Below are 11,181 nucleotides of genomic sequence, written 5' to 3'. Positions count from 1 at the left end.
AGTCATATTAAATGAGATCTGTGATTCAAATTTTTCACACTCAGCACAGCTGGGGATATATTGATCTGTCACATGGTATATAAAGATATCTGAAGCGGAAGAATCCAGCACCGCTGATTCAACGAAAACGGTAGAATAAAGTAACAACCAGCACACTTAGGTGAATAGAAATCGAAGACAGCCAGTTCGTTTTCTTTGAAGAAAAGAAATGATTAAATGACTAGAGTCAGACAAAGCGGACAACACGGTGCATGACAAGTCATATCATCCCCGGGCGCTGATATACATTAGTCGATGGCGCGCTCAGGGGCGCCATCATATCAGAGGATAAAAGAAACATATCGGCTTCATGGTGGTTCAACAGTTGATTCGCACCAGTGCCTGGGGTTCAAGTTTCCATGTTGGATTCAATTAGAGCAGCCATGTTTGGTGATCGGCGCTAAGAAAGGGAGTGCCACGACTGGCGATGGGAAATTCGTAACATCAAAACCGGCGTCGATGAGGCATTCAGCTATCTTTTTCGTGGTTACGGAGCTTCTCGATACCGTCCCGAACTGTATCGCGCACACTGAAGCCACCGAACAGCCAGTCATTTGAGTGACGACCGTAGTGGTTGACTGTGCCGCTATAGCGACGATAGTCATCGCTATTCTTCTGAGTCGGAGTGGGTGCCCGCTTGGGGAAGTCCGCCTTAGGAGACTGGGGTGATGAAGGCTCGGGAGACATATGCACAGAGTCGGTGGAGTCACCACACTGATCAAAGTAGTTCATTTCAGGATTGCTCCGAGGAATATAGTGGTTGTCCAAGGAAAGGCTGTGATTGTGTTTGCGCTTAGGAATATCGATTTCAGGTGATTTGGATCCCGATCGAAATAGCTTGGAGGTTATTGGGTTGGAAAGCCGGCGGTTCTTCTTTTCGTTGGAGCGTTGAGTGCTGTGTGAAGAGCTTGTGGTGGAAGAAGTCTGAGATGCAGAGCGCTTTGGGTAGTTACCGCTCTGGTGGGAGTGAGAGCGCATTACTTGAGGAAGGGAGAGTGGAGAGAAAATTTCGGAGGGAGAAGAGGAGGAAGATATAGGGCCAGATGGAGTGGGAGTTTGAGTTCTGACGTGGGAACACGAAGATTATTTATCTGGGAATCTGTCCTCCCTCTTTCTCCGTCTAGGTGATCGTCAATGCCCTGTAGGGCAACCAACCAGATCACAGCGGGGTTGCTTCAAACCTGCGCTCGGGTTTGTCGAGGACCAACAGCGCCAATGATAGCTCGTTCACTGGGTCCATTCAGCGGACCGGTCCTCCAATTCACCAATCGGACAGGCTGAAAGTGAGCCTGCGAGCCCACTGGTAAGGTTTAGCGGATGGCCGTCGGTGAGAAAGTCCCAGATTACGGGGAAGCCGACCTTCACGGACCAATCCGAGATTGTGTCTGCCTTGGAGCCTCCTCAAGGAATCCTCTGACTCGTTAAGACCCCGCAGATTCACCGCTGATTGCATCATCACGGGCCACGTATCGTGTCCTCGTGAAATCCCACATTGATGTTGTCCCACGCAGAGCTGCATCTCCCTCTTTGACATCTCAGTCTCCATCCAGTACCTTGTTCACGGGCACGCCGTGGGTTGCATAACTCTCACCAGCTGAGGATTGTGGGCCATATTTATTTTTCGACAAGTGGAACCGGACTGCCGAGCTGCCGACCAATACAATGCCGGGGTTGGTGGTCGCCCCGTGAGCCCTGCTTATCAGTTGAATGATTACCAGTCCAATCAACATTGGACAATCCCAAACAAAATCCATTCTAGCGACCTTCCAGAAGGACTTGTGACCGAAATGCACGGGTGCCCAGTTGAGTCACGGCCCCCACAACCTGGACGCTAGCCAAGACACGGCTGAGAGGATAGGAAATCGGCACAGCAACTCCGAGTGTCCAGTGAATGACGCACGATGCAGAGTTGAAGGGTTCTTCCTCAGTGTCAATATCGATTTTTTATCCTTTCAGATCCAATGTTGAGCTTTTATTGTACGATATTTGCGGGGAATGTCAATCCGGATTGTTGCCATTGGGACCAGGTGACTCAATCTATTTACTCTAATATTCTGAACCTGCCTGCAGAGCGCCAGCTGGGTCATGCATGAAGAATGTGGTCAGCATTCCCTTTGTATCACTGACAGTGACCATAGTCTCCTGCATGGTGTGTCAAGCTTTACTTGATCTACTTTATCTACATTATGTCAATTTTCTTTGGTCAAGCCTTCAAGTCCATCCCCCTCTCACCCCTGAATATTGATCTGTCAACCCTCTCAAAAACCCTCCGAGGAGTTAATTTTGGAGTATGTAGGTTTTATCAGGCGATAATATTTTTCGACGCTGGATTCTCCATGCACAAAGGCTATATGTGAAGGAACATCGCAGGCCAACTGCTAACACGATGCAATGAACATCTGCCCACAAACACAAACACAAACACAAATTTGGACCAAACAGAGCCCCCTTGAGCGGGAAACAATTTATTCATTGTGATCAGTCTTGAAGGATCTCTATGTGACCCCACATGTGGCGTCACCAGTGCCGACCGGGTATACAGGTAGCAGTAACTGTCGCAATCTCAACGATCGTACTAACTTAAAATGTGGCTATAAACAAACACATCAAATTATCCAAGATGTATACTTCAAGAGCTCGATGTAACCTAGACTCATGTCGTATGGACCTTCTTGGGTCTTTCTCAGGAACCCTATCATTCAACAACCGTGGTATATCATGGGAAGTTATCCCTAATGAGGGTCTTCTCCGTCTAGCCAGATGAAGCAAAGAGTGCTCTTTACGCGAATTCAACACCCGCGACGGGGAAGTGGCAGCCCTGGAGGGCACTGGCGGTTTATGTAGTATAGGAAGACACTGGAGACACTTCAGAAGTTTTCACCTGCCAGATGCCGATCGTACGCTACGAGTTTTGATCAATATGAAGACTTCAGAATACCCAAGGGCTATTAGGTCTTCCTTGAATTTCCTTCTTCATCGGCCTAGTCACGTCTGCAATCTGTGGAGATATAGCTAGCTCTATGAGTTGTTGGGGTGAGTATATCTCAACTCATCATTCTACAGGTACACCCTACATTTGACTCACACGAGAGGAGCTGGAGTCCTCTGCCATTCTCTACACTCTTAAGGTGTACTTATTCTGACTTGTTTCGTTCTCCTACCTCCAGGCTTTGCACGGCTTCCTATATACCATCACTGATATCATGGATAAGGATTTACTTTCTGAACGCAGAAAAGATTACTGGACCAGCCAGGTATCACTCGGATTCATATCCTGTTTAATGCTGCATTTTATCATCCTCAGTCTCTTTGAAACAGTATTGAAACACGCCCAAAAACAAAGATCCACCTTCAAACAAATCATTCCTCCTTCAAACTGAAAAGACTCGCACTCGGCTCTCTCCACGACCGCGGCTGCGCAGAATGCGACCTCCTATGCCTCTTTTCAGCAACAAATTGCGGCGAATCGGCCACTGAAAGGGCGCCCCTTCTCTCAGTCACCATCACCGGCCTCGCCGACAGCCTTGGGGGCATCCAACCAGAAATCATGGCCTGATCTCCAGTATTCAGCATTGTCGGCATGACAAACAGGGACCGAGTTTTATCGAGCGGCGGTCGACGAATCAGCCGCCGAAGCACACTGCGATGAACATGCTTCCGAGCTTCAGCGGCTGACGCAGAACCTGGAAGATCGTCGCATCGTGGCTTCTGTATAGGGCGGGACCAGAGGCGGTGCACACTTCGTGATGGTGTCCTGACAATCCCTGCCATGTCGGCATCATCAGTGCCTGGTTCTTCCTCTGCGATGAGAGGAACGACAGTGGACTGTTGAAAGGCCCACTGTTGGCTAGCGTCAGTGATAGTTATTGGCTTGAGATTGCGAATCTCCAGGTTGGACGGAGCGCGCATGCAGAGCTCGGAGCCGCAGTGGGGCCAGGAGTGGTGTCTGCGGTGGTGCCGAAGGTTCGGCATCGTTGGGATTCGTTGGAAGGGTAAGTAGTAGGTGTAGTAGGATGAAGGGTTGTTATCCAACCTCCATTTTGAATGGAGTATATATTGTCAAAGTTTCTCACTTCTTCCAGGTATTTCTATCTGGATATAGGTTGGTAGATTAGTTCTGCCTGGCAGGGCACGACATTATAAATCGACGGGCTTTGGCTGACGCCCGCCAAGTTTCTACACGTGCCAGGCATTGTCTCTTTGAGCGCCCGGGTGATATATCATTTGCAGCCTAGGGTGACCATGAATTTCGAGTTTTGGAGGGCTGGGTGGATCAAAAGAACTCTGAAATGGGTATCTCGTAAACCTTGGCATGATATACACCGCCTGAGGGTGCCTATGTGAAAGATATATATGTAACGGATGAACCTGCACGGTGAATAGCGATTAATGAAGGATTGCCCAGGTGGAACGTAGTTCTATGTCTATATTACCAATAAAAGCACATAAATCAGAGCCCCAGGGGAAAAAGACGTGGCTTCAGTTAAATGGTGCTCGTATTTATTGAGGGCACGAATCCGAGTCGCGGAAATGACCTCCGAAGATGACTGGGTCAAGTGGGTGAGGTTATTACGGCGGACCTCATGACTATGGTACACTGCTAGGGCTGTGGGAGTATTATTGGACTGAGACAAAGATGATCTACTCAGGCACTAAAACGGTCGGCGAATTAATTATAGTAGCGAACTAGCACCTGTAGTCGGGAATGATCGTGGCAAACCGGGAATAAGGTCAAGGGCTATCTACATTAAATCAGGGATCCTGACATCAACCAGCACCAAGTGGTCGAGCGGAAACTCGACTATTTCATCTTCCTTGGTCTAGTGGTCATGATTTCCGCTTGTCATTAACACCGATAAGCGCGGGAGACCGGGGTTCGATTCCCCGAGGGAGAGGTTTCTTTTTGCGTTTTCTTTCCACTTCATGGAACATGTCTTTTTATTTTTTCCCATTTCGAAAATATTATCTGTCAAACAAAATTAGAATCATGACTAAGTGGAAGTAATTCGCTGAAAATCCTTAGAAATCCAAGATATACTGTAAATCCCGCCCCCTTTGTACCACAGGATTGGGGGCGGACACGGGTTGTTTATTGATGATGGGCACTGCATAAGTATGAAATGTCAATCATGTACAAAAATAAGCTGATCTGCATCTCCGAGCCTTGCCACAATGCACCTCGAACATGCAGGGTCCACAGCCCCTGTGCCGCACTTTACTTCTTATAATAAACCTTTATTCCTTTCTCTGTCTTTTCTCTTCTTATCATCAGGCATTGAGTGTGCTATGTGCTATGTTCTTGTCAGAGAAGATTCGTGCACCAAATCAATGGGCCTGGGTTCGGTCCTTTGCTCCAACTCAGCGCTACTATAGTGCAACAGGTGACGATACAGATGAAGCAGAGCTAGTTACAATATCCAGCCAACGGTCTATTCTCCCGGTCCCCCAAGTCGCAAAAAGAGAGACGAATACCAAAAAAGATCCGACTGTTATTGAGCCTTTCCTAGAGGAAGCGACAACTTGCAGCGACATAAACAATCCCTCAGAAAAACCCGCGTGGATTAAAGGTGTATACCTTTGTGCAAACGCAACCGCCGTTTTACTGCTACTAAATGTCATATTGGTTTCCGTAGCAGGCGGACTGGCATCGAAAAACTCAGGCTCTGGAGGATCCTCAAATTCAAAAGTTGTGTACAATGGCAGCTGCGGCATAACAGGTCAATGGAATACGGCACTTCATTTTATTATTAACGCTCTCAGTACCGGCATTCTGGCAGCGAGCAACTACTGTATGCAAACACTCATCGCTCCAACCCGAAATGAAATCGATCTGCGCCATGCAAAGCGTCGGTGGTTGGATATTGGTGGTTCCAGCTTCAGAAATCTATTTGCGATACCGTTTAATCGTCTTGGGCTTTGGTTGATTTTGATGATTACTGCCACCCCTTTTCATCTACTGTATGACCCCACAGTTACAAAGTCTGCCAGAAAAGAGGTGTGCTAACGTATCTCACAGGTACAATTCTGTCATTTTTGAAAGCTTATCCTACAATGATTACTGGACATTCGTTGGACCGTCTGATTTTGATGCTCAACAAATACGAAATCTGACTACTCCTGGCCTGGAAAAATGTTTTGGAACTCAAGGGAGCGGCATCTTCTTTGGCGGATTGGACGATAAAGGTGACGGCCAAACCATCGGTTGGGATAAAATAACGCAACTCGTCTTGGAAGGGAAGAGCGAGGCAATTTCCACTCAGCAGTGTTACGACTACCGCGAGTCATCAGATGCAGGGCATTTTCAATCAGGGTACAAGGGCCTCATTCTCCTATCGAGTGATCTGAGTATGGAAGACGGAGGGGATAATTCCATTCTTTGGGATCGTGGTACAGGTCAACAACAGTCAGTCATAGCCTCGTCGTTCGCCAACAAAGACACCTCGAACCCCTCATCTCCGGAATGCGACGTGTCATCTTATTATCAGGACCTGCCTCTTAGCGGGTGTTTAGCGTTTGAGGGCAAGAAAAACTGTCAACTGCTTTTCAATCCTACAATAGGCGTGATCATTTCCTTGACTACGCTGGTGAAGGTAATTACGATGTTTCTTGCAGCCAGAGTTCAACGGTCTCGGGCACCTCCTCTTCTTACGATAGGCGATGCAGTTGCATCTTTCCTAGAGAGGCCAGATAGCATGACGAAAGGATTATGCTGGGCCTCATTTCGCCGCATTAAAAAAGACTGGAAGCGCCATCATGCATCGTCGAACCAACCACAGCCCAGAGTATATGGACATCTATCATCGCGGAAGCATTGGAGAAGGGCATCTAGCCCTTGGGCTTGGCTAGCCACCTCATTTATGTGAGTCTTTATGTTCCTATGTTTAGATTGAATCTAATATTGCCTAGTTTTTCCCTAGGCATCGGCTTGGGCATTGGTGGTTCGGGCGGTTCAGTGCCATACTTCACATTGGACATGTTTGGAGGTCTATGGAACTCAGATGAGAATATGAAAAATTTCGGACATTTTGTCAGCGTGAACTCCTCAGAGTTGAAAGGCGTGGTGACAGCGAACAGCGTTCAGTTGGTAGTCACAGTCGGCTACTATTTCTTTAACAGCGTGCTGACTAGCATGCTGGCATCTGCGGAGTATAGTTCCTATGGGACTGAACGGAAGGCACTTCGCGTCACTTGGCCCGTCAAAGGTAGCAAGCAACGCTCATCATACTGGTTGAGTGTTCCCTATAAATACGGAATCCCAGTCCTGCTCCTCTTCACAGCAATCCACTGGCTTGTCTCACAGGGTTATTACTACGTTTTAATGATCCCTTATGGCGCAGATGATCAGCCCCTGTACCAAAAAAAGATCAGTGCAGTGGGGGTCTCATTCCTGCCCATATTTATCGCCGCCTTGCTTGCCTTCATCGCGGGCATTCTTTTGCTTTCTTTGGCCTTCCGGAGGCTTAAGTCACTTATTCCACTGGCGGTTACCTGTAGCGCTGCTATAAGTGCGGCCTGTCACCCACCCGAGAACGTTTGTCTCGCCAATGCAGCCCACAGCGAGTTGATCTGGGGAGAGACGAGCTTGCCACGAGATTGCGTTGATGATGAGAATGACGGATGCGAGGTTCGGGGGCATTGCAGCTTTACTCCACTAGATGCAAAGCCGCCTTCATTGGAGAAGTTGTACAGTTAGATATTTCGGATCCACCAGCTTTGCTTCAATAAATACTGGCTCAGTTCAATGAAATTAATTAAGCTTGTTTGCTTTGATTACCCGACAAAGAACTAAACGTAGAGGAAATTGGTCTTCCCTGGAGAACACCCAGGAATTCTTCTCGATCTATGAGCCCAAAGAAAGTCAGCAGAGCACAGGATAATTATGAGAAGAAAATCACCTTGAGTAGTCCGAAAAACTATTGAAATGACCCCTTCTCGCTCCACAAGCGTATTGGTTTTAGGAGTCCGAGCCATAATGTTCATCATATCCAAGCTTATTCCACGAGAATACGGTAACTTCGCAAAATTGACACGAGTGTTTTCCTTCGAAGAGTCAGGACAATTCGATGGAAGAGACATAGTTAGCCATTTATTGGGGACACCATCGTCCCAACGCGCAGAAAGCTGTGTTATATTTCCTCTGCGCCAAAGTTGGATTTCAGCGCCACCTTTGCCGGATTTCTTTCCCAGTATATTGCTTTTTGTTGAAAGTGAAAGAATTCGCCTTGAGTAAGACAGTTCGTACAATGGAGAAAGGGCGCTCATAAACGCACGCGAGACAGACTCGCTGTTAAATGTGATGATTGCTGGTCCTGTTTTCTTTTCGCAATGCGAGAACACGACGGGTTTGTCTGCAGCGAAGAGCTGGTTTACATGAGAAGAGACATAATCCGTGTAGGAGGCATGAGGAAATCGGACGCTGAGTGATGAGTGCTGGTAAACATAGTCCATGTCACGATAGAGGTAATAGACGTCAGAATACCGCCAGGGCGAGCTGTTATGGAAAATGACTGCAGCCTTGTACTGCTTGTGCTGGGTGCCTGTGTCGACAACATCATATATGCGGCCAGAGCTGCTGGATTCTGACCATGAGAAGTCTGGCTTGAAATTGATTTCCATAATAGCTTGTTCGAAGTCTTCGGCACCCTGTTCAGTGCTGAAATGTAGTCCCACGCCTATGTTTGGTGCACTGTCATCGTAAAGGTAAGAGTATAGGACGTTATAGTTGCCATCAGTCTTCGATCGTACTTGGCAAGCATCGGACCACTTCAGAAGTACCTGGCGCGACAGATTTTCGCGATTTATTTGAACACGGCTATGGGGCATGAAGAGTTCGATGCATCGTGGGTTTCTTTGTGCTGCGCACGGACTAATCACCATTCTTCGAGTACAGCTCCAAGCTTCGCCAAATGACCGTTCGAGAATCCGGACTTCGCACGACCTGATTATCATTGGTGGGTTCATGGGCTTCATGTTCGGAGTTTTAAGGTGTTCAAAGACCTCCACTGAACCTTTGAAAATGACACTTTCGGTGAACTCTTTCGAATCGATCGGCTCCCTCTGCCATACTGCGTCAAAATAGGTCTTGGGAATGTGAATGAATTGACCCAAATCTGCTTCAAACTGGAATGAAATTGAGACGGTTGTGTTATCGAACATGAATGGTACTGGTTCTGAGATTCGGGCCCCGGGAGAACCAGTCATATTGGCATTAGCAAGATTGATCAGCGGTGGTAGGTCATCGGGTATAACTGCAGAATAATTAGCGATGGTTTTTGTTCGAAGCTAAATGAATTGGAAGCTTACAGACTCGCTGGAGGCAAAGGGAGCCACTCTGATTGCAGAGAATGATTTTGGGCTCACTTTCGCCATCCTTGGTCGCTAAGAGGAGCATGTACGGGGCACCTCTGGTGCGTATTCGGAATTTCTTAGATCCTATCCCTGCATTGACAAAGATGCGAAAGAGGACCCTTTCTTCTTCACTACCAGAATCTTCCTGGTTGACAGCTACCCAGCGTGCATTTTCGAGTCGGAAGAAATCCAAGCTGCTTTCTGAAACTTCTTCTGGCTGAACAGGCTCCCAAATATCCAAGTTCTGGGCAGACAAACTCGAAGGCTCGGGGATATCTAAGGACGAGTACTGAGAAAGCTCATCGTTGACGCCCTATATTTCAATTAGCACCGAAAGACACATGTCGATTGCGAGTAGCTACTTCGGAAAGATCAGAGATCGTTTTGCGATTTTCATCAGTCAACAAAGTGGGAGAGCTCTCGTCTTTGAGAACAATCTCATAGAGAAGGTACGAGGCTTTAAGGAGATCAACATAAGCCTGTTGTGAGGCGGACCTAGAGTCACTCGACATAACCATACCACCTCGAGCACTAACTAGGTTATTTTTGCCGCAGTTGGCTAGAGTAGCGCGTGCCTTCAATAGCCACCAAGTTGCAATACGAAGCCAATCCCTTGCGATGAGTCTTCGGGCCTGAAGCTCCTCGTTCACCGAGGATTCGAAAACCTTCAATGTATCCTGATCAGGCTTGTGCATTTTATTTTGCGGCACATATCGTATGGGCCGAGCAAGCTGTTCCTGGAGATGAATCTGGCGTAAGTGCTGCATTGCACTCGTGACAGCCTCCATAACATTCTCATGACCAAAATCAGCAGACGATGTCTCGTCAGAATTACCCACGCTTTGCCTTTCCTGAAAATCAGAGGCGTTTTCCCATAGAATTTTGTCAGACGCGCGGCCATCAATAGAGCCTTCGTAGAGGGCTCGAGAAAACTCAAGCCTTTCCATCAACCTTTGAGAATGCGAGCGACTCTGCGTTGAAGGTGATGTCGGGGCGGTTCCGCCACAGAAGTAGCCATCAGATCCGGACATTACAGACTCAGATGATGTAGATGTATGTTTAGGCCGACCGGAACTTCGACGTTCTTGCCCTTGAGAGCTGCCTGAAGCCAGGGAAGACACTCGAGGAACAATTTGGTGGGACAAGTATGAGTCTACAAGATCGTCGTAATCCGTAGACACACCACTCCTGATGCTCAGTGGTGAGACCACCAAATTTGAATCGCGACGAGAAGCTTCGAGGGCGAGCAAAGCGTGCTCATCGTCCTTCATTGCTTGTACCATTGTCTTTTCGATATCGGCAAGGGAAGAGCTGAACGATCAATATTAGTGCTGGTATGGTTCTGGAACAGTAGTAGCTTACTTTCCAATGGGGCTCATACACAGGCTCAGATTGCATGTGTGAACGATAAGCTTAGACCTGATATCTTCAACCTGTGCTCGCTGTGTAGACCACTTGATTCTTTGCCAAAAAACCTTTCCCTCTGAGATTCCCAGCTCTCGATACCGGTTAAGAAGTCTCGTCAACCAAGTCAAGGTTTCAAAGCAACCATTCAGACATCGCTCCAGTATCAATCGACGGTCTTCGTTCATTTGCTCGAAAAATGCTGTATGGGAGATAAAGTCATCACTCAGGGTTCGCATCACACCCTGTAGCGATCCCAATCGCGTAACGAGGTTGCGAAACCCATCGGGGGCATCTTTCGCGAAAGTCTGACACTGATTGTAGACTTCCCACGTTGCCTTTGTCAAGGCAGGGATATCAGTGATCCGGAGATTTTCTTCCATGATGAAA

At 47.7% G+C, this 11,181-nt stretch overlaps 4 protein-coding genes across 4 annotated transcripts; 1 reads left to right on the top strand and 3 right to left on the bottom strand.

The window, feature by feature from the left end:
• Window positions 1–507: 507 nt before the first annotated feature.
• On the bottom strand, window positions 508–1,017 carry N7484_004500 (uncharacterized protein; the record flags this gene model as incomplete). Its single annotated transcript, XM_057114920.1, has 1 exon — window positions 508–1,017. One exon carries the CDS (start codon window positions 1,015–1,017, stop codon window positions 508–510), a length of 510 nt encoding a protein of 169 aa, XP_056975060.1.
• A 2,382-nt stretch (window positions 1,018–3,399) lies between these two features.
• Window positions 3,400–4,011, bottom strand: N7484_004499 (uncharacterized protein; the record flags this gene model as incomplete). The annotated part of the gene is made up of 1 exon (XM_057114919.1): window positions 3,400–4,011. One exon carries the CDS (start codon window positions 4,009–4,011, stop codon window positions 3,400–3,402), a length of 612 nt encoding a protein of 203 aa, XP_056975059.1.
• Window positions 4,012–5,332: 1,321 nt separating this feature from the next.
• N7484_004498 (uncharacterized protein) lies at window positions 5,333–7,732 on the top strand (the record flags this gene model as incomplete). Its single annotated transcript, XM_057114918.1, has 3 exons — window positions 5,333–5,997; window positions 6,056–6,898; window positions 6,946–7,732. The coding sequence occupies 3 exons, from the start codon at window positions 5,333–5,335 to the stop codon at window positions 7,730–7,732; spliced, it is 2,295 nt and encodes a 764-aa protein (XP_056975058.1).
• A 92-nt stretch (window positions 7,733–7,824) lies between these two features.
• N7484_004497 (uncharacterized protein) lies at window positions 7,825–11,174 on the bottom strand (the record flags this gene model as incomplete). Its single annotated transcript, XM_057114917.1, has 4 exons — window positions 7,825–9,287; window positions 9,343–9,700; window positions 9,750–10,698; window positions 10,750–11,174. 4 exons carry the CDS (start codon window positions 11,172–11,174, stop codon window positions 7,825–7,827), a joined length of 3,195 nt encoding a protein of 1,064 aa, XP_056975057.1.
• Window positions 11,175–11,181: the final 7 nt, after the last annotated feature.

The sequence above is a fragment of the Penicillium longicatenatum genome (genome assembly GCF_028827895.1).
Source record: "Penicillium longicatenatum strain IBT 33135 chromosome Unknown contig_2_segment0_segment0, whole genome shotgun sequence".
Classification (NCBI taxonomy): Eukaryota; Fungi; Ascomycota; class Eurotiomycetes; order Eurotiales; family Aspergillaceae; genus Penicillium; species Penicillium longicatenatum.
Note: the sequence above shows the minus strand (reverse complement) of the source record. Positions and strands in the feature narration are given on the sequence as shown.